Below are 26549 nucleotides of genomic sequence, written 5' to 3'. Positions count from 1 at the left end.
AGATACCATCCTTCTTTTGGTGTATCAATAAAAACCTCATCCTAACTTCTCCTACTGCTACATGGCAAAACTTTCTAGCCACAGGGAGAGTCGGGTAAGAGGGCAAATGCCCCATGGAAATTCAGCACTGCTGTTATCAAAACCAGCCTGGAGAAACACTTGAGGAAGAATTAGCTATTGTTAAACCAGTCCTGAGCAGGGTATCATGATGACCTTTTACTACCCATTTCATCTTGTCCCAGTGGGAAAGTGCTGTCTTTCCCTCCCCTTGAAGCTTCTGAATTATTTCCAGGTAGGAGCTCTGTCACTTGACCACTGCATTTCTTGCCTAATCCACCTCCCTTGTTTTTTTCACCTAAGAAAGTGTGGCAAATTCATGGACCTGCCACCTACCACAGGGCAGTCCCAGTGATGGGATCCCAAAGTCAAGCCCACTTTTTGTTCAGCATGTCTCTGGCTGCCAAGAACAGGTAGTTTTTTCCTGCCAAAAGCCTACACTTCAGTAACTATATCCTGCCTTTCAGGAAAGATATTTTTATGACTGATTCTGGCCTCTTTTGGAGCTGCTAAATCTCACAACCAGAGAGGTGAGGCTGCTGAAGCTCCATGCCTCCGGGTCCATCCTGTAGTGAGGCTGCGCATGGATTCCCCTCAAACACACACCCAGCATGTGGGGATGCTCTGATGGCCCCACTGCCCAACAAAGAAAGACTCAGCACTCCCACAAACAGCACCAACAGCTTCGTCCCTCTCCTCTCTCTAGTAGATCAGTGTGTGAAATGTCTGTAAAAATCCACATATTTACTATATGGATCCCTCCAGAGGCTGGTCCTGTATCCTCACTCTCCCCAGCTGCCTCCTACCCAAGACACACACTTGCACACACACCGACAAGCCAGATAGCCAGACAAGCTTACCTGCTTACATGCAACTAACCTCTGTTACCCCCTTATCCCTATTTTTTTTTCTCCATGTTTTATCTTCCCCAAACCTCCTTCACCCCTCCCTTTCCCCAGCTTTTCTTCCTCCCCTAAAAATCCCATAAAAAGTCTTGCACGACTGCAAGCTGCTCCTCACCTGCATTCCACAACCTGTCCAAACTGATGCTGACCTTCAGGTTATACTTCTGTTTAGGGAGATTTCAAGTTTAAAGTCAACTTTGCCACTTTTAATTACCTCTCTTGGAGAAAAAAACCCAAAACCACAAAAAAACCAACAAACCAAACCAAAACAACACGCACACAAAAAAAGCCCCATAACAGAAAAATAAAAATAAATTAACATTAGGGAGAAAAAATATGCCTGCAAACCTACAAGGTACCTGAACAGGTATTGTGAACATTTCCAAATTATAAACTTAAAATATATATTTTTGGCTAATGACACGACATGAAACCAAAGTTTTCAGTTATTGAATAAATTCTGACACAGCAGCTAAGAGTGCAAAGATTGCAGATTTAACCCTTATGAGCTAAATTAAAGTTGGATTAATTGTTTTCCAGCCATATAGGTCATTAAAGTTTTTTAAATTACTGCATCCATAGGTGTGGTAAGCCAACTATTTAATGAATTATATGATGTGTTATTTTCCTATAGACACTATTCCCATAGTTTTTACTATTTTACTACTGTTGAAAGTCCATTTGTGGTTTTCTTACAAGAAATTCTAAACTGATGAACAGTCTTTACTTAAAAGACTAAAAATACATGCCAATTATTATCATATATGAAATGTGACAGCAGTTAAAGTGCTGGTATCTGTAGTTACTTGACAGCTTCTTTGAACAGCTTTTGCTGGCTGTTCTTTATAGGATTAAATATTTTTAGATTTGTGCAATTTATTCTATTAAGTAAGTAATGTTAAAGGAAAAGCAAAAGTGTTCCAGCTATTGGACAACCAATCTAATGAATAGCAACAGCTTCTCTTGCTTCATTAGAAGGCAGACATCACCACCAAACCTTCATTGCATATTCATGCAAGGACCAATCCTGAATGCTGTGGAGCAAATAAAGCTCAGTAGAAATTTTAGGTGCTCCAGTGGAACGAGACTTCAGACTTTCCTAATCCTCTCAATTTTCCATTAAAAACGCATTTTAATTGCAAAATGTTGGCACTGATTGTAGGCAGTGCTGGCCAGATCTTCACCTGGAGAGTTCAGTGTATCAGATTTGCAAAGTCTGTGATTCACTGGCCCAGAAATCATGGATGCAGGAGAGCTGGATTTTTATATAGTAGAAGGCAGTCATTTGGGTGAAGAGCACAGATTTATACTGGTATGGCAGACCATAAAGCTGGAATTTAAAGCTGGATTTAGGAATTGTTAAGGCACAGAACCTATCTGAAGATGGAGCACAGGGAAGCAGCTCAGTGGCCCATCCATCCAGAGCAGGGGAAGGCAAAGTAGTGCTGGGCAGATTTCATTCCCTGCATTTGTACTGGACCCTGAAAGGTGCCATGGGTTGCTGTGTCCCCACCAAATGTAAAGGGCTCTGCAAAAGGAAGCAAGTCATTAGAAACATTAAAGTTACTTCTGTTTGTGGAATTATCATTGTGCTTTAATATTAAGATAGCAACATATTCATGAGGATTTGTTCTGGGAGAACCAAGACTAAAAACACTGAGAGTATTCCTCAGCTCTGCTTCACAATTACTTTTATTCCACTCAGTCTGACACATGAGATCTTAAAAATTGATGGGGTTTTGCCTGTGGGTGCAGACACAAGTTACAATAAACTCCAGAGCTGGAGAGCTGATGTGGCAACACAGCATCAGTGAGGAAGAGGCAATCTTCCTCCATATTCCATGGACTTTCTACCTCTCAGCATCTCACATTCCTCAAGGAGAGGAATTCAGTTCTTCCAGCTTCCAACTTCCAGCCTTAAAGGAAATCATTCAAAGCCCCTGCCACTCCCTCTTTGTCCTTGGCAGTTTAGCTGTGGTTCACATTTAGGCTGTGACAGGTAGACCTGCTCTTTTAGCAGCAATCCATGTTTGTGAGGAACAAGGATTTTTGGAAAGTAGAAGGGCCATGGTGCAAATGGGAAAGGAAATTCCTACAAGGCAGTGGAGGCTGGGCCACTCCTTCAATGGTAAAAGCTCTCTGTGCCATGGCTGCTCCTTCAGTCTTACCCTAATAATTTATTTTCCACCACTGAATGTTGTAGAAGAGCACTGCAAGTTCTGCATCTGATTTCACATCTTTAAAGCATTAATAATCCAGTTCCATAATAATTGTATCAGTGACAGAAAGCAATTGTAAAGTCTCTTAAAATGTTAAGGCAATAGTAAGACAAAATACTCCTGTAGGTGCTTTCCTGTATACACTGTGCAGCCCTGATCACACTGCTGCACTTACTCTGGGTTTTCTGAGTTACAATTAAAGCTGAGGTACACATTCTATGTTTTATTGACACACCTCTCAAAATTTTCCTTCATTACCCATAATCATAGTTGAGCATGGTTACTCAGCTGAGTGGGATGGATGAAGGATAGAAAGATGTGGAATGCTATGTAAATGCACGGATCTTTTACCTCCTTTGGTACTGCATCCAAAAGCACAAATTCATATTTGTAGAGGAATAACACCACGAACATCTGGATTTCCATGATTGCAAACCACCTGCAAGAAATGGGAGGAAAAAGTTGGCTGTCCAGCCTGACCATCCCACAAGTGACCATCCCATCAGACAAGAAACAGGGGGGCTTTGACATGTTCTATACTCCATGAAGCCTTGTTTACTGTGTCCAGTTCTGGGCCCCTCAGTTTAGGAAGGATATCGAGGTCCTGGAGCAGGTCCAAAGGAGGGCAACCAGGCTGGTGAAGGGACTCGGGCACAGACCCTGTGAGGAGAGGCTGAGAGAGCTGGGGGTGTTCAGCCTGGAGAAGAGGCGGCTCAGGGGAGACCTCATCACTCTCTACAGCTCCCTGCAAGGAGGTTGTAGCCAGGTGGGGGTCAGGCTCTTTTGCCAGATGACTTTCAACAAGACAAGAGGGCATGGTCTTAAGTTGTGCCAGGGGAAGTTTAGGTTAGATATTAGAAAGAATTTCTTTACGGAGAGAGTGATCAGACATTGGAATGGGCTGCCCAGGGAAGATTCTCCATCCCTGGAGATATTTAAAAAGAGACTGGATGTGACACTCAGGGCCATGGTCTGGTAACCACAGTGGTAGTGGGTCAAGGGTTGGACTTGATGATCTCTGAGGTCCCTTCCAACCCAGTCGATTCTATGATTCTGTGATTCTATGATTACCCAGTGAAGAACACAGAAGTAGGGGCTGCCTCTTCTTTCTGGTGAAAGATTGGGCCAACAGGATCCCTCATACACCCTAGGTTAGACCAGACTTTTATCATTATGGTTCTTTTCTACTGTGTAAACATTTATGCTGGCTTGAAATAACTTCATGGGAGTGAGAAGACAAATATAGAAAAGCTTATATGACTAATTGTTCTATATAAAGTTACATAATACAGCTGGGAGCCTGATGACATCAGAGTAGCTGTGACAGCAGGAGTTACTGAATGTGTCAGCATTTGGATGCTCCATGAGACTCAAGGGCATGATTTTTTTTTTTTTTGACACTCTCAGGAAGGTCTTTCTTAGTCACTCTGGAGAAGATTTCAGCTAACTGCAGGTGAATTTTAGGTTTTCTGCATTCAGGCCCCAGCAGGGACTTATGCCAGGTCATGGGGTTATTCACTTGCAGAATTTAGGCAGAAGTCTTTAACACCTCATCAAAGTAGCAAAACCACCTTGGTCCTCTACACAGTTATCTGAGGTATGCTGGAAATTTAGGATAAAACAACATTTGGGGAAGTCACATGGGAAGGAAGGTACATGGCACCTTCAGGTGTGAAGAGGAAACTCCTAAGACCCACAAGACCCAAACTAACTCCTGCAGGGCCATCCAAACCAGTGCTCTGAGCTGCCCTGTGCTCCAGAGGGGGAAGAAGCTTGTTTGGTTTGGTGTAGTTTCAGACCCAAATTATCTCTGTGAATTCACACTGGAATTACCTTGAGATAGGGGAGCTTTTGGTGACCTTGAGCTCAGAGGAATCCAGTGCAGAGATGCTTCAATGGAAATCACCTCAGATCAGGCAGGACTTGCTCACCCAAACTCCATGCTGGTGGTACCATACATTACTGCTGTGTTTGTACAGGGGTACAGGGTAGCCTTGGGCTCATGATGCTTGGAGTTCTGCCCCTAAGCCATCCTGAGTGGGTCTGGCAAGGATACACTGTGATGCAACTCAGTGCCAAAATGCTTCTAGGTTGGCCTGAAAGTGGAAATGCTGGATGGACAGAGGGCTGTCCTGCAAACAAAAGCACAGCCAGATGTGGGCTGCCCAGCTCAGAACACCTCTGTACCTCTGGTCCAAGCACCAATGGATGCAACTGACAGAAGTGCAGCACTTCCCAAAGTTACACCTCAAAGTGTTTTCCAAGCAGGCTGCTGCTCTAATTCTGCTCTGCAAACAGAGATGCTGAGACCTAAGGGTGGTAAGCAACACCCATGGCCCAGGGTGGCCAGAGGGACAGCCCAGGAGGGAAAGGCAGAGCTGCAAAGTCCCACTGCATCCTCCTCCCCCCCAGCTCATTGCACTGAGCAGAAACCATGAGCTTTCTTGCAGCTAAAGGCCCATTAGTTCTCACCTCTTTTGAATTCATGGCTGGGTTCTAGAGTAGTTTTCCTGTAAAAACTCCAAGTCACTGATGCCTTCCTGTTTTATTTAGTGACCAGGGGGGGCTGGCAAAGATGGGCTTTCTAAAATCTTGCCCCCATTGCACTTCTACATGTTGGTGTTGTGCTGGGACCCAGGTGTAGATTGAATTCCTGCTGTAAATGAGTGAAACCATGGCCAGTGTGCTGGGGGGGTTGCAGTGTCAGGAAGAGAGGAGATAGCAGCCAGGCAACCACAGGAGCTTTTTTGCCATTAAAATTTTTTTGTAGGTAAAAAAGAAGATGGCTCAGAAATGGCTTTGTAGGAGTTCTTCCTATATCAGTTTTCTAGAATATTTTACAAATTATTTTCTAGCTTTCAGCTGGATTAAATTAGCTTTTAATTACATTATGAGCTTTTGTAATGGAAAAATAAAATGTTTCATACATTTCATCTCTAAATCCCTGTACTGAATTTAAGAAAAATGCATCCTTAACTTGAAATATCACTGTTTCATTCAATCATGCCAAGGAAATCTACAGCCTGAAGTATAGATACATCCCTCGGGTTCATTTTCTTTCTTCCAAGACCACCACTTCATTCTTCTAGAATTACTGCTGAAAAATGTGAAGGTGTGTGTTAGCATATGGACTGCCAAAGGGTTTGAAAGGCCATTTTGTCTAGTAGCAAGAAAAGGATTTTCCATCCATTATCTATGTGGAAATGTGGAAATTTTCTTTCTAACCACAAATTTTCAGATATTATCAGAGTCCAGAGAACATCCTGAGCAAATAAATAGGTCAGGATATATAAACAAGCAGCTTTCAGAAACATTGTTTTGCAGCTTGTCCTGTACCTGTGGATGCCTCTTGTGAATTCCTTGCTGGGAATGAGGTTGCTCTCATATTTATCTCAGAAAAATGGTACAAGTCAGGGAGGTACCAGCAGCAAGTGAGTACTTTCCTCTTTCAAGCCTAAATAGTGAATGCAGTTTTATTCATTTTGTTTATGTCTTTAATGCTTTCACAATGTTTCTCTGACAGTCATGTCCAGCCTGCTACAGGGTGCAGATTCAAGAATCCAAATCCTCTGCAAGACCCTCTAGACCCCTTGGTCCACATGGGACTCTTGATTTTAACTAATTATAAGGATTTTTGGTTACTTTCCTCATAGAGGACACCAGGTTTTGAAGGCTGAGAATTGAGCATAGAGATGTTTGAACACAGAAACAAGGAGCAGCTGGCTCCTTGGGACTTGTTCCAGGAAGAGGGACAGAAGAGAAAACAGCAGAAGGAATGCAGGAAGCACTGAGGCTGGCATTGCTGGAGGAGTGGAGAGAGATAGGATCTTAAATTTAAGTCATTGTAACAATTGTGTGGGCCTTAAGACAAGATTCAAACATTTAAACAGAGATGAAGTAGTTAAGATACCTGAAAATTACCAAAGATATCAATAGCTTCATAGAGGGTGGAAAGAGTCTCAGGCCACAGAAATGTTCTTTAACTAGTTCAGAACTGGTTTATAGCAACCTAAATAAATGCCTGTGCATGTTTGCAAGTGGAACAACTCCCCCCTGATGAGAAGGTGCCCCAGCAGCAGCAGAGCTAGGCTGACTTTCCTCCCTGGGGGATATCCCTTCATGGGCCAGTCTCAGATTCTGTTTTTACATCATGAATTAAGCTGTCTTTTCCAGGAATGAAACCACTTTCAAATCAGTTTAAACAAGGTCCAGATAATACTGAGCATTAGGGGGCTGACAAAAAGCAAAGCAATGAAAACACTTTATCTCCAAGTGTAAGAGGAGCCCAGTTCAAGAGAGCTGCTCTCTGCAGGGTTTGAGAATAAATAAACCCCAGCTGTTTCACTGACCTTCCTGGACACTGATGCTTCCCTCCTCCAAATGCCACAAAGCTGTCCAAGAAAGCATTCTTCTCTAAATTTGCCTCTTTCCAACGATCCTGTGGGAAGAAACTTCTTTTTCCAAATCAGTCTTATATAAATAAAGCTTAACTTTATTTCTCTAGGCTAAAAATGACCTTGGACAGCTAATCCTCAAGATGAAGTTGCACTAATACTATTTTTTGCATTCAACCTGTTAGTGTTAAGAGTCTGGATTCAGAAGTCAGCACCCACTCAAGGAAAGAAATGAGGGTCCCATTTGAAGCATACTTAGTGCTGGAGAGGTTTCCAGAATCACCCTTATAAAGCATTCTTCCTATACCACCCCATTTTTCTAAATCCTGTGTCTGGAGCTACTGAAATGCCTATAAAATTGCCACCTCCTTTTAGATGGATGGACACTCAAAGCAAAGGTTCAACCAGGACCTTTCCTCAGCCACAAGACTCTATCATGGCACATAAACAGCTTGTGTACACCTTGCACACAAACCATTTCTAAGACTCTGTGCCCAGATAAATGCAATGAGCAAGAGAACAGCTAGGACTGCACAGCCCCATTCTCAGGTGGAAGCCAATGTGTGAAAAAACAAACCCTTCTCAATGAAAAAAAAAAAAAAGAGCCTGTCTGTAACCCAGAGGGCTCCTTGCTCCATCCTGAGCTTCTTTAAGAGAAACAGAACAATATGAGGAGCAAAACAATGTTGGGTATAAAGTTTGGGGAGGTGACAGTGACAGAATTAAATATCCTGAATGCTGGGTGACAAACGATGCCAACTTCCAGAAACTCAGCACAGCTCTACCAAGGACCTAAAGTAACACCTCCTGAAGTTCATGGTGGCTAATTCCTCTGATGAAACTGTCTTCAAGATGTAATCTTGTCATTATTTATTTGGGATTCTTTTCAGCTTGTTTAGAGCTTTCTGAAGATGAAATCTGTTAGCATCAAAAACCAAGAAAAACACAAAAAAAATAAGCTTGGTGGTGATGAAGAAATGGGATACCATTTGACAGTACAACATCCATTGGGTTCTCACCTATTCCTCATGGAAGAAGGGTGAATTTCTAAAAAATAAGCTAGCTTGCTCTTTAGGAATGAAGTAACTAAAGAAATTCTGTCATTCTGTGGAATAAGGTGCTGCATCAAGGTTTCTGTTCAGGGTTTCAAACAGGCAGGATTTGTTATGAGTTTTCCAATCAGTGAAGACTTTGCTAGAAAGTAAGTTTTGTTTAAATTAAAAAAGACAAGCTGGTCTATAGCAGATGATGATAAAAAGAGCAGTTACAAGACTGCCCACACAGCCACCTGGAGTGGAATAATAATCAAGAAACTCTAGATGAGCTACTGAATTACCAGAGTGGAAAAAAGAATGACCCTGGGTAAATAACTGGAGATGAGCTTTACAGGCAGATGCCAGGGAGAGGAGAATACTTGGAGTTGGGTTGAACAGTGAAGTGTGATCTTTCCATGGTGGGCTTTGAATCAAGCTCAAAGTGATCTAAACTAATACCTTATTATGTGGAATATATAATTGAAATTAAAGTCTTGCTTATTCCTACAAGCTCCTCCTTTTTGTGCTCATCTTCTCTGTATACAAGGCCATGTTCCAGACAATTGGGAATACCCAACTTTGTCTGTTGTGAAAGAAGTGAAGAGGAAATGGGATAACAAAATACCCATGCTAAGAACAACAACTTACAGGTTTGAACATTTCTGGGTCAGGAAAATATTTCGGGTTCCTGTGCATCCAATACGGTGACAACATCAGCATGTCACCTGCAGGCACAGTGAAATTCTGAAAAGGAGAAAAATCTTTGAGAAAACCATGGTTTCAGCTCACAAAACAGTCCCTCCTTAGTATTCCTCTGCCACCAGCAGAAGCTCCTAGCAGAGGACAAGTGAAGGTGGCCAGGCCATGTTGGGCATATGACTTGTTTGAAGCTTCTTCTTGCTGTTGCCCTTTTTTCCACAAGATAAACCTAAACAGTGGAGAATGTGAAAAGCCTGGTTTTGTTCTCATTTGGTTTCTCAGGTACAGAGATAACAGAAATGTTATTCCTGTCCTTCCTGCTTCTTGACGTACCATGTGAACTGGTATTTTTTTTCTAAATCTTTGTTAAGCACTTCCTTCCAAACATAAAGAAATTAATGGAAAAACTTAAATGGCAATAGACCTTCATGGCATTCCAGTAACTTCCTAAATGGATGTGAGTGCTGATTCCTTAAGGGAGAGTGTTTCTCTCCTGAAATCTGTTAGACTCTTGAAGGTTCATATTTCTCCTCTATATGCCATGGAAGAAAACAAAGAAAAAAAGGAGTCTTACAAGTTACTAAATTGGCACCTTTTACTGCACTTATTTTGTCTGATTGCTGTTTCATATAGCATCAATACAGTACCTCCACCTCATTTCAATTTAATTTAAATTCAGTTCATAACCGAAGGTAAGACTACAAGTAAAAGAAGGAAAGCCACTCTTAAATTAAGGATTATTAAAATAATGATGAATAAATCTGTTGAGCTAAATGGAAGCTATATGTCAGATTGTAAAATATATCTCCTACTTTAATTTTATGTATATCTTTAGAAAAAAAAAAAAAGTGAAAATAAGGGAAATATAAAAAGGGAAAAAAAAAAGGGAAATAATTCTTATGGGGTTTACTCACTTGAATTCTTATTGGGTTTACTACTTTCTTGGTGATTGCACCTGGAGACCTCAGCCTTATGGCTTCCAAAGTGCACCACTTAATAAAAGGAAGCTTCTTAAGGTCCTCTTCAGAGACTTCTATTTTATCTTTACCTATTGTGGCATGAGAAGGAAGACACTGTAAAAATCAGACTTCAGATTTCATACCTGTTTTGATACATTATCTTGCTTTAGACCTTCTGATAGAATACCTCAAGACTCCAAGACCTGGCTTACACCCAAATATTTTCTTTCTATTTCAAAGTATTTGGCCTAAAACCAGTATGATTGAAGAAAAGCCAATGATGATCATTTAGTAACTCTAAGGTAGATTGGGTATTTGTCACAAGAGGCTAAAGAGAGATTATCTTGGAAGTTAAGAGTTCTTAAAACTTTGGTAGGACACTGCAGGGAAATCTCTGTAGGCACCAAGTAGTCAAGGCTGAGCTCTTGGGCTGTGTTAGCACTAGCAAATGCAACAGGGCCAGGAGAAAGGTTTAAGTATTGGTTCATTATTATCCTTATTCATTAATTATTGACATGTTCCTTTATGTGGTTTTGACCCATGGCAACTAAGAGTCTTACATGAAAGTCTCAGCATTGTTTAGGGGACTGCACGTGTGAATGACTGCTCCCAGTAGGTGACTGGTTTTAGAGGGAAAGGGTCATGTGGAGGTAAATCATGGATAAATTGGCCTCAGATGAGAGAAAAGAGAACAGTTCCTGGACTGTTTTTCCATAGAATAGCTGTAATTCTGGTGAACATCACACCATGAAAAGCAGCTGAATTGAAAGACCTCATCTGACCTTATAGAAAAAAGCACAAGCATGGTTAATAGGTCTAAATGATAGGTGTGAAATTAAGAAACAAATACATATGGTTCTTTTTTTACCTTCTTTTGCTAAAAATTATTTTTGCTTAAAAATATGTATTGAGCATATGCAGAGTAAAGAACTCAGAGCTGGACCCTGTGTTATCAGTAGTACCCTCAGCAGTGAAATTCATTACTCCCAATCACTGACCATCAGCCATGTGCTGGGCCAACACAGAATAAACAAATTCTAGGTTTCAGAAGTACATTATTGGATTTATTACCTGCTTTGCCAAAAACAGAAGCCAGGTCTTCCATGGTTTTCTTGTAAATGGAAGGATAAGACAGTATGAAAACAAGGGTCCAGAATGCAATCTGAATGGAGATAAAAGCATGGAGCAGAATTACAGCATCTTTGTAGCAAGTATTAGGGGCAGGTAAACAATTATATTCTTGGATGTGCCTGCTGCAGTTGGGATGCACAGGGAGCTGTGCTTTCAGGGTAAATCCACATTTAAGGGCTCAGATCCTGGGAGATTAGGTCTAGTCATCTGCTGTGTACTTATCTTCAGTGAACATTACATAGCTTTGGCTTTGAGACACAGAATCCTTTATTTAATTTCAAATAACTAGGTGTTAAAATTAATTACTAAATCATTGTGTGTGATTAGATTTAGCTGCTTGAATGGAAGAAAAATTAAATAGTAAACTCTACTAATATTAGCAGAAATGAGGTGAAATAATTTACAGGGCACTGCCACAGTGAGTGACACTAGAACAGGCAGGAAAAGTTTTAATTAACAGCAAAACAAGCTGTAGTACATCCCCTTTAGAAATAATTTGCTAACTGATTATGCAATGAAGTTGAAAATCAAGAAATTTAGGAAAGGAGAAAATCCTCTTAAGCAGGATGAAACCAGAAGGACTTGCAGCACTGCCAGGAGTCCCTCTCCTCTTGCTGAGCTAGCAGGAGGTGCAGTTTGCATGCAGATCTGGTCTCAGGCCATCTGTGCTGGTGAGGGATGAGAACTCCTACTGTTATTTCCCAAATAGCCCCACGTGGATGAGCCCTCCTTCTGCAAAACAAATCTGATGGCTCAGTTTCCTTGCACAGCTCTCGGATGCTGCAGCTTCACTCCAGGGGCTGAGGAGGGATAAAAGGGTTTAATGTGTTTGTAAAAATCCCCTTGGAAGGTGAAAAGTCTTTTTTTTCCTCATTCCTCATAGGGAGAGTGGCTGTGACTATTCTGAGAAACGAAGAAGTATTTGTATGTCTATTTACAGCTGAATATTACAGAAGTAAGTAATGAGAGTGCTGTGGAAGGAATGTCAGTTATCCTGATAACAGGCAGCAGGCTATGTCTGTCACTTACACCAACATGTTAATCCACAGGAACCTCACTGAAATGGATAAAATTCCTTTGGGGTAAATTGTGGTAATATCCAGCCTACAAAAACATAGATATACCCATTAGGAGTACATATAAAAATAACCCACTATCATTCTTTTCTAAATCACATCTGTAACTGACATAACTGTGCTGGAAAGAGCTTAGTAGCCATGGTAAATACAGGATGTTTTTGCTGCTATGGATTCTTAAGCTGAAAAACTCCTATAATTCTTCATTGGTCAGCCTAAACTGTGTTAGATACATTGGGCTTGTTAGCATACATACATCTGTATCATTAATCTGTCAAATCTCTAACACAGACAAGATTTCAGTGGCAGTAGAATCAAGCTATTGATTTTCTTCCCCTGAAGCAACAGCAGCATTTGAACAGCATATCCCCCAAAGAGCCAAATTCACTGAAGGATTTACACCCAGCTGAAGTCCCTCTGTATTATGCTTTTTGATATTCTTTACAATGGATAACACAGGGCTATTTAAAATAGAGCCTCTACTACAATGGAGCCACAGTGCCTCAAAATGCTCTTCAAAGCTTAAGACTGTTATCTTAATAGCTCGGAGACACATGCTCCCAAAATCTTATGATAGGGGACACAATAATTTAGGAAAAATACAAGAAGAGCTTTTCTTGTCATCGCTTCTGTGACACTGCAGCCTGGGTATATTTGTAGTGATGTGTGTGGGTGTGATAATCCCTTCCTTGGAACACATGTAGTGTTTGTGACCTCTGGTTTGAAGCCTTTACTTCTGAGCAGGATGGAGACAAGGTGTTTCTCTAGCTGATATACTTACAGGCACAGCATTTGCTTGGGAAGCCCAGAGCATTAGAAGACCATAATTGGGAGCCAGATGTTTTCCTTGCAAGTTATCCAGGAGATGTTGCAGTAGGGTCTGTTATAAATAAAAGATAATGTGTAAATAATAAAAATGTTAACATAAAAATTATGTTAAAATATGCTTTAGGGTAAGACTTAGTAGAATTCAAGGAAATAATGTAAGACTAGTTTGTTAAAGAGAAGTAATGTTATTTATGGGGTTTTTTTGCACTCACAAAGTAGAGATGACAGCTGTTAAGAGAGTGAGACTCACTCATAGGCAGAGAGCCAGAAGAAGTCAATGCACCCCATGAATCCCCACTGAATACTTGCACTGCCCTCCACTTTCTTAAAGTTTTATGAGAATTTGGTTCCTTCAATCTCCCGTTGTTGATTTTATGTGGAAGAAAGAAAAAGAGAAATATCTTCGTTTTTATTCCTGCTCTACTTAAAAAAAACCTGAAAATGGGACTGAACAGGTTGAGTGAATGGAAATGAAGAAAATAATCTCTCTGTTCCAGCCAAAAAAGTGCTTGTTATGGAAAGATAGACTGATATATCAGCAAACTCTCTAGTTATTAGTAACCTAACCAGTGACTTCAGTGGCTTGATAATCTCTGAAACCACTGCAGCTGAATCATGTTCTAGGATCAGCTTATTTCCTTAAATATAGGACAATCATGCATTCAGGGCAAAGCTTCCTGTCTGTTTTTTGGAGGGGAAAAGGCTGCTGACCTTGAGTAAAAAATGACTGCTCATTTTCTCAGATTCCCAATCTAAGACACCGAGTTTCTTCTTCCTACTTCTTGTACCTTCTTAGCTCCCACCATCTCTGCTCTAGCCCTCTCCTTCTTTCTATTATTCTGGTTTATTTTATGAAATGAATTGTGGTATGTAAAGCTTTTAGAGTCTAAATAAAACCTGGTTTGTTTAATGATAATAATTTGGTAGATCCAAATTCCCAGGCCAGTCTGCCCTCACGTGTGTCAGCCATGTAGACAGAATTCCCACCATAGCTGAGAATAACCAGGAGGACAATTTATCACAGCTTTGACACAATCAATATTTAGAGTACTTGGCTTCCAATCCAGTAATCTGCTATTTTCTACTAGTCTGGCTGCTGGAGGATCTACTCACTCTACACCAGGGTTTAAAAATAGTACGTAGAAGGTTTTAAAATTTCACAGCACGATGCTCTCAGAGAAACAACTGAAGAGGTCCTGCTCTCATCTCTTGCAACTGCTGACTGCAAATGCCATGCTGGAGGCTGGTGATGGGTCATAGCTCTGAACCCCTGGCTTAAAATTCCCCAGAAGATGTAAATTCTAAGAACTGTAGGAAATAAACCAACTTGAGAAGTAGGACTCAAAATTATGGGTCTGTCCTAACAGAGGTGACAGCAATACTGGTCAATAATGGAACAGCTTAGAATGGAATGGAATAATATTTGGCTTATTTCTTCCATTAGTGTAACTATTCTTGTTCTTCAACACTTCAGTCAGAACATGCAATGAAGTTACCTTATTTTATAGCCTCAGATGTTTACCTTGGATGTGGTCTCTGAAGGGTTGGTCCTTTCAGCATCTGCCACTACTTTCTCAAATAATTTTAGTAGCCATTTTTTGGATTTAGACCAACTCCTGTACAGAAAACCAACAAAGATGAAGAACTTAATTGAGGCAGCACAAACCAACATTTCATTTTTAATGAGAAGGACTCCTTGTTTTCTTTCCAAGAGTCCCCATGCAGCAGTCAGGTGGTGACCAGGCAAGTGTCAGTCTGACTGACTGTAGTGTTGACTTGAGGAACAACTTGTCTGAGACTTTTCACCTTGGCCAGACTCAGTTTTGCAGGACCCATGACTTCAGGTCTCTAGATTTTCATAGCTATTCTCCTACCACTTTTCATTGTGGCTTTTGGCAATATCTTAAGTGAATCTTGGGGCCCTCCCTGAGAAAATAAAGGTCACAGGTTTAGAGCATCATTAATTCTTCCTGAAAGCTGTTCTGAGGTGCTTGAGGTGCTGTCATGGCCCTGAGAGCACTGACAAGCTGTCCTCCTTGGAGTTTGCAGTCTTGCAGCCCTGTAACCTGGGATCAGTCTGCTGGGAAACCAGCTAAAGGTGTAGGAAAGAGCAGAGAAATGAATCCCTGGGGACGCCCTCAACTTAGAGGTCACGTTTAGGCTTGGACCTTTGCCCATCTCTGCTGCTTTCTGACAGGTCCAAGCTGGACTCTCCCCACCTAAGCAAGGTTGTTTCTGCTTTATGCCAGGAAAATGCATGAGACAAGGTTAGAATTTTTTTGAAGAACCTCACTGAAAGGCTGCCTGACCCAAGGGTGGGTGCACCAGTAATAAAGGCAGCACATCCTCCTCCTTCATGGAAAACATCTCTTAGGGCTGGTATCCCAGCAAGCAAAATGCCTGGAGAGGGTACACCAGAAGCATCATCTCTGCTCTGTTACCTCAGAAAGCACTCAGGCAGCTGAGAAGCATATTCAAAGTCCTCATCATACTTCTGAAAATGTTCTTCAAACTCCTTGATTTCACTCTGGCTTGTCGGGCAGATGCCTTTCCCAAACAAAGTGTTCACCACTGCTGGATACATGACATGCCTGCAAGGACAAGATCCCCGTGACTTACAGGGCACAAGGAAGCTGGGGCAGCATCTTTAGGTCAGGCTGTGGCACGTGGAGTTGTCAGCACCAATGTCTGGGACTCAGGTGTCTCGAGGCTGAAAGTAACCAGGTAGTGTTTGGTCACTGGAGCAGTGACAGAAGGGCTCTGGGTCACCTTCTCCCCATGAATCACCACTCTTATTTCAGGTGAGCCCATGTGGACCTTCTGAATGTTGCACAAACCCTTCTGCATCCAGGCACCCTGAGAAAACCTCTGCTTGCAGCGTTCTGGACTGAACAATACTTTTTTTTCTGTTTTTTTTTTTTTTTTTTCTTGTTTTTTTTTCTGGGGGCAGGGGGGTTGGGTTGTTTTTTGTTGGTTTTTTGTTTGTTTTGGGGTTTGGGGTTGTTTGTTTGTTTGTTTTTGTCACACTCTTTCCCTATTTGCTCCTCTGTTATGCAAATCCTAAGCCGCTTTTCCAGCCCACTTCACCTCTGCTCTTTAGCTCTGAGAAACCCTCATGCAGTTTTTCCTGGGTTCCAGCTACTGCTTAATGCATATTTCAGGCATAACTCTTCCACTTTCTTCCTGTTCAAAAGATCATAAGGAAGATGGAGCCACCTGCTGGCTCTATGGATTTATTTTTGAGGCAGCTAAATACCAGTTACCCAGGGCACTGCATTCCAGTTCTATATTCTGTGTTGTTTGGGAAAATTGTGAGAACAGATCACACTCAGAACCAGTTTTCCATGGATGTCTCATATGGATTCTGTAGTTCATCATCTAGCCTATGAGTAGAAGCAGATGTGATTTTGATCTCAGAAGACAAGCTGGAGGAAGATCATGGGATGTGTGGGGTTGCATCTCATTACTGACACCACTGGGAGCCTTTTTCCCCCATGTTTTCCCCTGGTTAATCCAAATCTCAGTGATTGACATTACAGATTGTCAAGACAGGAAATCACCTTTATCCTGGCCCAAACCAGGACACAGATGCTCAGTATTTTAGCTGCAGTAAAAAGCTGTACCTTAGATATTTGATGTCTTGGAAATAGGTCCAAGGCAAATGAAATTGTAGTCCTGAGGACCAGGCGAGATACAGGGGTTATCCCAGGTGCTCAGGAAGGGGGAGGAGTTCAAAGCCCTGATGTTGTCACATGAAACTGTAACAGTGCCATTTGAGGGATTTTTTCACAGAAAGATGATGTTCCAGCAGCAAAGTCAGTTGCATAAATCTTATTTAAGTTTTGGGCCAGGCTTGGCCCAAAACATCCAGAAAAAGTTTTCATCAAGCATTTTGTCTGAGTTCTTTATAAACTCAGGAAGCTTTTATCCCACGTTTCAGGAAACAGGGTTTGTTGGCAGATGCTGTGTTTATTTTTTTTTTTTTTTCACAAATAGGCAATTCAGATGTTTCTCCTAGCTGGGAGAAGCACCTTCAGATGAAACTCTGCCCACTATGTGAACCACCTCGCACTGGGAAGCAGTGTTGAGTATCCTGACACAGCTCTGCTAAACCTTTTGAGTCTGAGCTCCACCTGCTTTACAGTAACACCTCTGCTCCCATATGGGACACTCAAGTGTTAGAGGGGTCCTATAAACTGCCTTGCCTTACCTTACCTTACCTTACCTTACCTTACCTTACCTTACCTTACCTTACCTTACCTTACCTTACCTTACCTTACCTTACCTTACCTTACCTTACCAGGTCATTGAGGTCTCCTGTGCCCTCCCTGCCCAGGTGTGCCATGTGCTCATGCAGTTCCTTACACAAAGTGTCTGTGAACACGTGCAGGTTAGAAGGACCCATCTTTCCCTTCATCATGCTGTAGAGGTTACTGTGGTTCTGATAAAATGCTTCTGCAGGGACAGAAACTAAATTTAAAAAGAATAAAAAAAAAAACAAAGAAAGATGTTTTTGGAAAGCAAACAGATGAAGTGGATTTTCAGAGTGAAAATCTTTACACATAACTTGTGACTCTAATTGAAATGCCTTAACCCTCTTTTTCCTAGAGTGCAGTTCCCAGAAAGCTTCCTTCTGACCCTGGGGAGGGTTGTCAGGGAGCCCTCTGCTTCTGCCAGTCTGTGCAACAACCTCCTGCCTCATGAAGCTTCAGTGCCACCATCAACAGTCGAGAGGTTTCCCCTCTCCTTCCCTGTGCATGAGCTCCACAGAGCTGAATGACATGAAAAATAAATTAATCCAAGTAAAAACAGTTTGGGTCCTCATGCTCTAGTACATTCTCTCAATCCCAGCAGGAGAGGCTGAGTGTGCTGGACCTGTTCAGCCTGGAGGAGGCCCAGGGGGATATAATTAATGTGGATAAAAATCTGGTGATGGGAGTAAAGGTGGTGCCAGACTCTTCTCAGGAAAGGAGGTAATGGGAATACAGAAGATTCCATTGAAACACAGGAAAGTTTTTATTGTGACAATGGTCAAACACAGGAACAGGTTTCCCAAGAAGGTTGGAGAGTTTCCATCTTTGGAAATATTCAAATCCCAACTGGACACAGCCCTGAGCCACTTGCTGTTGCTGACACTGCTCTAAGCAGGTTCCTGGACTACCCAATCTCCAGTGGTGTCTTCCAGCCACAGGGTTTTTATGATTCTGTGATTTCACTTCACTGCCAACTTGCTTCTCTTTTATTTCACCATCCAAAACTTCCAAACTACTCAAATAATTCCTGTCTGTGTGATACTATATGGATGTAAGTACATGAGCTGATATACACCTCACCCCTTTCTGATGACTGCTGTACAACAGGGTAACACCTGGCTACTGCTACAACCTCATTTTCAAATTCAGTGAGAGGACAATATATTATAGCTCCAAATGTGGTAGATATGGATCGAGTGTCCAGCCACAGAAAAACACTTGTTACAAAACTGGGGTTGTTTAATGATGAAAGGAGTAATAGTGCCTGGATCAGAAACCTTGAGACTGAATCCACATCAATTTACAGGTTTGCAATGCTACCCTCTACATGAGGGAATTTCATTTTCCCTTCATTTTTTAGCATGGTCATGTTAAGAGAAGCATTCAAGGCATGATGAAAAAGCCAGTGGGCTTTGGATTGGGATTTAATGCTCCTGGGTAATTAGATTTGATATCCATTAAAAAAGAGCTAGGTCTCCATTACCTGCATTCTCGACAGCTTGTTGTACTGCCTGTTCAAAATTTAAGTCTTTAGACTTAAAAAAAGCTTCAGCTCCTTCTTCCTCAGTCACAAAGGTAAATCGCTTTCCCAGAGCAAATATTGTGAACACAGGTCCATGCTGGAAGAAACAAAACCTCATATTAATGTCCTGGTAACATCTTGGATGGAAGCCACGAGAGAGCTGCAGAGATCACTGAGAGAGCAGAAGGGAGAATCTGGTCCTTCCAGCTCTGGTCCAGCTTGGTTCAGAAGTGCACAAAGATGAAGATGAATCAGACAAAAATTTGTAGACTTACAGACCAAAAGGGAACAGGAGAGTGAGCTGCTTGACCTCTTGCAGAGTAGAAGAGATTCCTTTTCTGAGATGAGCATTTTATAATTGAATTACCTTACAGTACAAACAATACACGAAGAACCCAAGTGATGGATCAGCTACTGCATAACTTGGCTGCCATAGCAAAGTACTCATGTTGTAAAACTCCAGAATCCTACCTATTTCAATCTAATTATTATTAAAAACTCCCCACTCCTGCATATTTTCATAGTATTTTTTTCCCCTTTTCTAGTTTAAAGGTTCTGCTACTACAAATGGTTTCTTTCTTGTAGAGGTTTTTACAATTAGTATCAAAATAACTAAGAAGCTTTCAGCAGCATAGTTAAGAGTTTGCTGAGTCCTATAATTAGAGATTTTTGATGTCATAAATCATTCACTCATTTTCCCTTAATCTACTATTCTGGAGCCCTCTCAAAACTTTCAGTGATAGATATTCAGTTATGAATTCTGGCATTATGAAGGAGAATCCTGATATTGTAGATACTCTAACCTAGCAAGCAAGTGTTCAATACCTACTAGCTGTCTGATTTAAATCAAAATTAGGAAATGAAGCATCTTTAACATCTTTACTTGATCAAGGCAATTCCTGTTCACAGGCAAAAGCCTTGGAAATCAACAGTATTTACATTTAGATGAGTTTACCATTTCTTTTGTTGTCTGTGTCTGTATTGTAAAGCCTGCTTCATCAAAAGCTCTTTGAAGCCAAAGACAAGATCCCTCTTGACACAACTGATTTTTGATTGTGTTCTTCAAACTATAAATCATTAAAGAAAGAACAACTGATTAAACTCTCTGGGGGATAATAAATATTACACCATTTTAATAATAACTAAATTGTTAAGGTTGCTTTTTATGGATAACAGCACGTCCTCATCACCAGGCTGACTAAAAATCAGTGAATTTGTACTGTGTTTGTTTTTAAATTAGATTTTTAAATTTTAAATTAACGTTAAAATGTACTTAAACTTCAGGATAAAATTAAATTTGAACTAACAGCAACTGCAATAACACTTAAATATTCAATTAAGGTCACAGTCAATTAAAGATTGGAACCCTTTATTCTAGATGATGACATGTGAGTCAGATGCCAATAGAGATCAAGTCTCTGGAGCCTGGGGAGTCTAAAAATTGATTCATCTGACCATGATGAGAGGCAGATCTGAGCCTACACACAAGTAACACTCCAGAGAAACAAAAACTTCAGAAAGATGTTCTCCAAAATCCCACAGGAAGGAAATCAGGGAAATTACCATTTTTCCCAGGGGAACTATCAGGCAGGGAGCAACCACTCTCTCTTACAGTTCTGTCAGGAATGATGTTGGTGCTCTGGGCTGGTTTTTCTGTCTCTTGGGATGCAGACAGACACGAGTTCAATGCCATCATGTTCATCACATTCATGTCCCCTCCCAATCTCAGGGACTACTCTGCATGGGGCCATTAGAGACTCAGCTGTGGATACTTAATCTTCTGAAACATTCTACCAGAAGCCCCTTCTCTATCCTGTTCCCCTTCTACCAAACCTTATGCAGGATGCATGTCCCTTGCCACGTAACCCAGGGAGCCATCCCTCCTGCAACCAGCCACAGAGAATCAGGCTGAGAGGCTGAAATATGGAAATAATATGAAATATGTGAAATATGGATCTGCAGGCCCATTCAGCACTGCAGAACAATCTCATGGCTTTACCTGAATTTTTCTTGTTAGCTCAAGCTGAGTAGAACCATTTGGATTTTCTTATTAATGCTCATTAATGCTCTTATTAATGCCAGGCAAAATTGGGAACCATGTCCCTGGAAGCCCTCATTAAACAGCTGTCTGTATTTATATTGCATGGTGCCTCTGGTTATCCACCCCAAAATCACCTGCAAAACTGCTTTAACTTGGCAGGCAGCTTTAGGAAGAAGAGGTAGTATCATACAGCTCTTATTTAAGTGTGTACATCATATACCTCTTATGGGAGCTGATGCATGGTGCTTTAATACAAAACTGACAGCTCTTGATGTTTGTACACCTTGTACTTCATCTGATTACACTTGAACCCCTGCTTTCACTTAAAACAAGTTTATAACAACCACGGCTACAAAGAAATACATGCAAGTATAAATTTAATGCTTCAAAATGAAAAAGCAAAGTTTAAACATTCAGTATTTGTTAATATTTGCTTTCAGAGGATGCCCCAGTGGCTGCATTTTTAGCTTTTTCAAGTGGTGGGTGGTGTGATCCTTCAGTACTGAACAGCTGAGGCTGACTACATTGCAGTATCAGGTGATACCATCACTGAATAAAAATGGGAAATGGGGTTTTATGCCAGTATTAGCTGCCTGGAAATTAAGTATCTATTCTAAACTAATCATGTCAGCTCTCTCTATCAGACAGACACAGAGAAGGAAAGGTAAGACCAAGGAGCAAATCTTTACATCTGTCTTTGCCAAGTTTTTTTAGGGTGGAAAAAGCTGCCTGCCAAGGATTGCTGTGGGAGACCAGCTGCTCCTCAGAAATCTCACCTAGCTTTAGGTAGGCAAATAATTAGTGTCCTGGCCTCAGCACCTGGCACAGGACTGTCCACGTTTTTTGAAAACAAGATTAACAAGTAGCCAGATTGCAAAAGCAAACCAGCAGAGGTGCTGGTCCAAACAGGATGATTTCAGTACAGAGATCATACAGGGATCAAATCCACAATGGAGCAACATTCCTGGTGCAGAGATAGTTCTTCACCAGATACATGCTCCTGACGTTATAAAATCTGTCAGGAAAGGGAAACCTCAATGCAGAAGTTTCTCCTTGCTTTTCCCTTTGCAGGCAGCCACCCAGAGCACCCACCCAGCCACAGCCATTACCTTCCTCCTGGCTTGCTCTATAAACTCCAGAGGAGCTCTCCCGAACTGGAACGCAGCTCCAACCCAAGGGATCCAACTCCTGATGCAAGGAGGGGAACTTGGGTTTCTCAGCTGAAAAGAAAGAGCCTTGACAATGAGAAGTCCCAGGATTGCTGCCAAGAGGAAAGCAAGAGCCATTTTGCCTCTTTGCTGCCTGATGCTGCTGCTGTTTCCGTGCCTGTCCCGGCACCCATCACGCCTGCCCTGGCAGGGATTCAGCCAGGCAGGGAACAGAAGCCTCTTTTATCAGTCTTGCCAGCTGACCACTGCCATGGAGACAAGATGTCAAATCACCAAGCAGCCCAGAGGGCAAGTCCTTGTTTTGGATGAGGCAGAGCCAAGTCTCTCCCATTCTGGGATAGTGACCAAGTACACTGCTTGCAAAACTTAGATGTTGCCATGACAAATCCTTGGACTATGCACCAGTTGCTGGAGGGGGAGCTCAGCAGCCAGGGACACTGTGGCAAAACAGTGCTTTGCTTTCTTTAGTTTAAAAAAAAAAACAACTAATTTTTGGCAATAGCAGGATTACAAAGCAGAAGAGGCTGTGGTGTGCAGGCATTTAGCTTTCAGCAAGGCAGACTGCAAGAAACACCTGCAGGCATCACCTGAAGCAGTAAGCCTCAGGAAAGTTCTCTCTGACCCAGCTGAGATAATCTCAGCAAAGGCTAAAAGTGTATATGCAGTGTCTGAGAAGCAGGGAAAGGTTTGGGAGGTTGAACTGACAATTCAAAACTTGCTGGTGGCCACTATAATGTCACTGCAATGTCAGATTTCAGAGTGACCAGAGTAGTTTCTTTGCTTGTGTGGAACTGGCACACCAAAATGATACACAGAATTCATTAAGTATAAAAAAAAAAAACCTAGGAAGGGCTCTCACAGCCTACCCCTGCTCACCCAAGTTTGAAGAGAATACAAAACCAGAAGGAGCAGTTTCAGAAGAACCTCAGCAAGCTGGAGAGATGGGCAAAGAGGGACCTCCTGAAGTTCAGCAAAGGGAACCAGTAAGTCCTACCCCCTGGACTGGAACAACCCCATGTCCCATTACAGGCTGGGAGCCACCTGGGTGGAAAGCAGCTTCCTAGATCTGGTCAAACATGAGTCAGAAATCTGCTTTTGCATTCAACCCACTCTGGGCTGCATTAGGAAGCTTGTTGCCAGCAGGACAAGGGAGGTGATGCTCCTCTTCTGCTCAGTGCTGGAGAGATCCATCTGGAGTGCTGGGTCCAGCCCAAGGTTCCCCAGGGCAAGAGAGTGAGGGGGAACCCAGCAAAGTGCCAAAAAGTTCAGACACTGAGGGAACAAGGACAGTGCAGGCTGGGGAAGAGAAGGCTCAGGGGGATCTTTTCAGTGTCTATGAACACCCAAAGGCAGAGTGCAAAGATGATGGAGCCAGGCTATTTTCAGTGATGCCCAGTGAGAGGAAAAGAGGCAATGGGCACAAATACAGAAAATTCCACTTAAACGCCTTTTTGTTTTTTTTTTTTTATTATTCTGATGGGGGTCCTACTGGAGCAGGTTGGCCAGAGTCTGAGGAGTCAAAAAAACCCCAGCTGGACACAGTCCTGAGAGTCTGCTCCCGGCAGACCTGCTTTGAGCTGGGTGTTGAACTAGCCAGTCTCCAGGTCCCTTGCAATCTCATCTGGGGTTTGTTTTTTTTTGTTTTTTTGTTTTTTTGTTTTGTTTTGTTTTGTTTTGTTTTGTGATTTTTGTTTTCTTTTGCTCTAGCTATTTGTCCAGATCTCCTGCTCAGTCCCAGGACCTGATCCTCGGACCCAGAATGAGGGTTGGACAAACTCTGGTCAGCCTTTCCCACTATTCACCTGTTTGTTCCACAGGGAAGCTTCCAGCCACACATCACATCTTCTGCTTCTCCCTTCACTCAAATCTTACCTTCACATCTGCATTCCCTTTTCAATCAGTCTCAGCCTTTCTGGCTCTGCTCCCAAAACTGCTTCCCCATGTTCTTCATTTCAAAGCCCAGATCCTGCCTAATCCTGTCCCATTCTCTTCGTATCTGCACTTCCAAATCTCACTGGAATAAAAACACACTGGTGTCTGAGAAAAAGGGGACCTGGACTGTGCTTGAACTTGTCCTCAGGTATATTTTTATACTATTTTAATGAAAGTTAATTGCCTTCCTATACAGAAATAGGTGCACAGAACTGAATCTTTGTACCTGTGCAGACAGGCAGTGCAGTAAAAGCAGCAGAGCAGAAATACACCTGATAGCAGGAGGTTAAGAGCTATGAAAAACAGATCTATGACCTTCATTAAACATTCATGCTGAGATACATTGAGATGGTTCCTTGTTGGTCTTAAGTGCAGAAGAACAAGCCCAAATATTTAAACTGACAACCAGGATATGGATCTCCACTTTGCAAACAGTCTGGAAGGGACAAATCACTTTTACCTCTGGTATTACTACGGCTCTATGTTTAGCTCCCACAGGTCTTTGTATGTTTATTTTCTGGCTTTATTTTATCCATTAAATTCTTTATTTACCTACAAAGTGATGAAAGAGAGAAGAGAGCTTTGTAATATTGGGAGTATATTTTCATTATATGGACAGCCTGAGCAGTGAGTGTAAAGTGTTCTATGTATTGATGTCAAACATGCCCTCAGCCATCTTTGAAGACATTAATTAAAGCATTTTTTGCTTTTTTTTTTTTCACTTGTTTGTTTTTATCTTCTACTCCTGGATTATTATTTGCTCAAGGACATGGGGTGCTACTGAAAAGCACTGTTGTGAGGAGGACTCAACCAGTAGTGTGATAGTCACTGAGTTTCCTCACACTGGGTCCTGGTGAATGATCTTTCCAATGTGAACTGATGAAATTATCACTGATGCAAGCAAGTGAGAGGACTGGGCAGTTTGAGTGCCTTTCTCCAGCAGCACCCAGCCCTCCCAGGCCCTGCTGCTGTGTTTCCATCACACCTTGAGAGGCTCCGAGGTAACATTAAATTTTATTTTTGTTTTAGATCCGCGAAACAAAGTCCAATGGTAGAAAGGGGCAGGTACAAGCAGATTTTATTTGACAATTGACACAGGCAAAAATATAGAGCCAGGAGAAAGAGGGAGAGAGGAAAAGAAGATATAAGAGAGAGAAAAGTGGGAAGTAAGAATGAGAGAAAGAAAGAGAGTCACCACCAGGGGTCCAGCTGTCCAGTGAGTTTCTTCAGGATGGCACTGATTCTGGACAGGGTCCAATGCAGAACGGTGGTGGGTCAAGAGACAACCCAACAGCCAGAGCATGGACAGGACAGCCATATATACCCCTCAGTTCCTTTTGTTCCAAAGGGGCAGCTGTCAGTCAGCCAGGTTTGTTAGAAGACAGGCTGCCTGGAGGGGAGTTTCTGCAGAAGGGTGTAGTCTCCCACCCAGTCATCAGTTCTTATCTCCTTCCAGGTGCCATTCCAGCCACTTTAGCCAGGTACATAATCCTGCCTCCAGGGGCATCCCAGCATTGCAGGTTGGCCCTCAGGAAAGGGGAGCAATCTCCACCCAGTCATCAGTTCTTATCTCCTCCATTCCTCCTCTGTTCCAGCCCCCTTAGCCAGGTACTTCCCAAGTACAGTCAAGATGGCTCAGTCGTGTCTGGAGGGATGTCCCAGCACTGAAGCTCAGAAAAGGGGAGCAGTCTGTACCCAGTAGGTCTTATCACATCCTGAGGTGTCACCCCATGCTCAGCTCTGGCCAGCCAGGTCCTCCACCCTAAGCCAGGGCTGCTCATTATAAAATTGCTCCTTTGGAACAGTTGCAAATCAGTGAGGTCAGACTCTCACACACCTGAACTCCACACTCCCTACGTGGATAGGCAGCCTTTGAGCAAACTGGGTTTGGATAGAAACCAGACAAAGATTGCTCAGTCAAAACTGAAATAAATAGGAAGGGTTCCCTCTGCTGGAGCTGTCTCCCTGAGGATTTATAAAATCCAGCTCTTTGGTGGACCTCCATGAGCTCTGGCCCTTCACTGTTCCACAGATCAGAGAGATGACCCCTCCCCAGGTCAGATTCATTTCTATTGTCCTGTGGGAAGAGAAAATTCCCCATCAGCATCCCCAGTCAGTCTCATTTTAAAAAGAACTTATTTCCCCAAACCGAAAATGACCATGGAGAGCTGCTCTCTCCATGGGATGCCATAAAACCATGGGGTTTATTTTAGGGAAGAATCTAGTTGTTGTCTTCTACCCCCTAAGTCATGGTTAGAGAGAAGACAGAGTGAGGCTGTCCCCAGAGGTGCACATCTAAAGGATGAGAGGCAATGGATGTAAGGTAAGAA

The 26549-nt window shown here is 42.2% G+C and overlaps 1 protein-coding gene across 9 annotated transcripts; it reads right to left on the bottom strand.

The window, feature by feature from the left end:
* Nucleotides 1–1297: 1297 nt before the first annotated feature.
* Nucleotides 1298–22476, bottom strand: LOC103533924 (24-hydroxycholesterol 7-alpha-hydroxylase). 9 transcript variants are annotated; one of them, XM_030448508.1, is made up of 13 exons: nucleotides 22228–22311; nucleotides 20033–20144; nucleotides 19039–19174; nucleotides 17598–17772; nucleotides 15744–15893; nucleotides 14825–14918; nucleotides 13256–13354; nucleotides 11339–11429; nucleotides 10223–10356; nucleotides 9258–9353; nucleotides 7531–7619; nucleotides 3533–3620; nucleotides 1298–2490 (listed from the first exon to the last, which is right to left on the bottom strand). In XM_030448508.1, the coding sequence occupies exons 2-13, from the start codon at nucleotides 20033–20035 to the stop codon at nucleotides 2419–2421; spliced, it is 1227 nt and encodes a 408-aa protein (XP_030304368.1). In that variant the 5' UTR covers nucleotides 20036–20144; nucleotides 22228–22311; the 3' UTR covers nucleotides 1298–2418. The 9 variants fall into 9 exon arrangements, with proteins under 9 accessions (XP_030304368.1, XP_030304365.1, XP_030304366.1 ...); XM_030448507.1 differs by lacking the exon at nucleotides 20033–20144 and adding an exon at nucleotides 4253–4328 and having other exon boundaries at nucleotides 2405–2490; nucleotides 22228–22476; XM_030448505.1 differs by lacking the exon at nucleotides 20033–20144 and having other exon boundaries at nucleotides 22228–22476.
* Between the last annotated feature and the right edge of the window lie 4073 nt (nucleotides 22477–26549).

The sequence above is a fragment of the Calypte anna genome, chromosome 3 (genome assembly GCF_003957555.1).
Source record: "Calypte anna isolate BGI_N300 chromosome 3, bCalAnn1_v1.p, whole genome shotgun sequence".
In the NCBI taxonomy this organism is placed as follows: domain Eukaryota; kingdom Metazoa; phylum Chordata; class Aves; order Apodiformes; family Trochilidae; genus Calypte; species Calypte anna.
This window is presented reverse-complemented; position numbering and strand designations above follow the sequence as displayed.

Coding starts and splice junctions, on each gene's coding strand:
- LOC103533924 (XM_030448505.1), bottom strand. CDS start 22,404: ATGGCTCTTGCTTTCCTCTTGGCAGCAATCCTGGGACTTCTCATTGTC. Junction 15,894..17,597: donor GACCTCAATGACCTGGTAAG/GTAAGGTAAGGT, acceptor TTGTCCTTGCAG/GCATGTCATGTATCCAGCAG. Junction 7,620..9,257: donor ACCCAGAAATGTTCAAACCT/GTAAGTTGTTGT, acceptor TTCTTCCCACAG/GATCGTTGGAAAGAGGCAAA.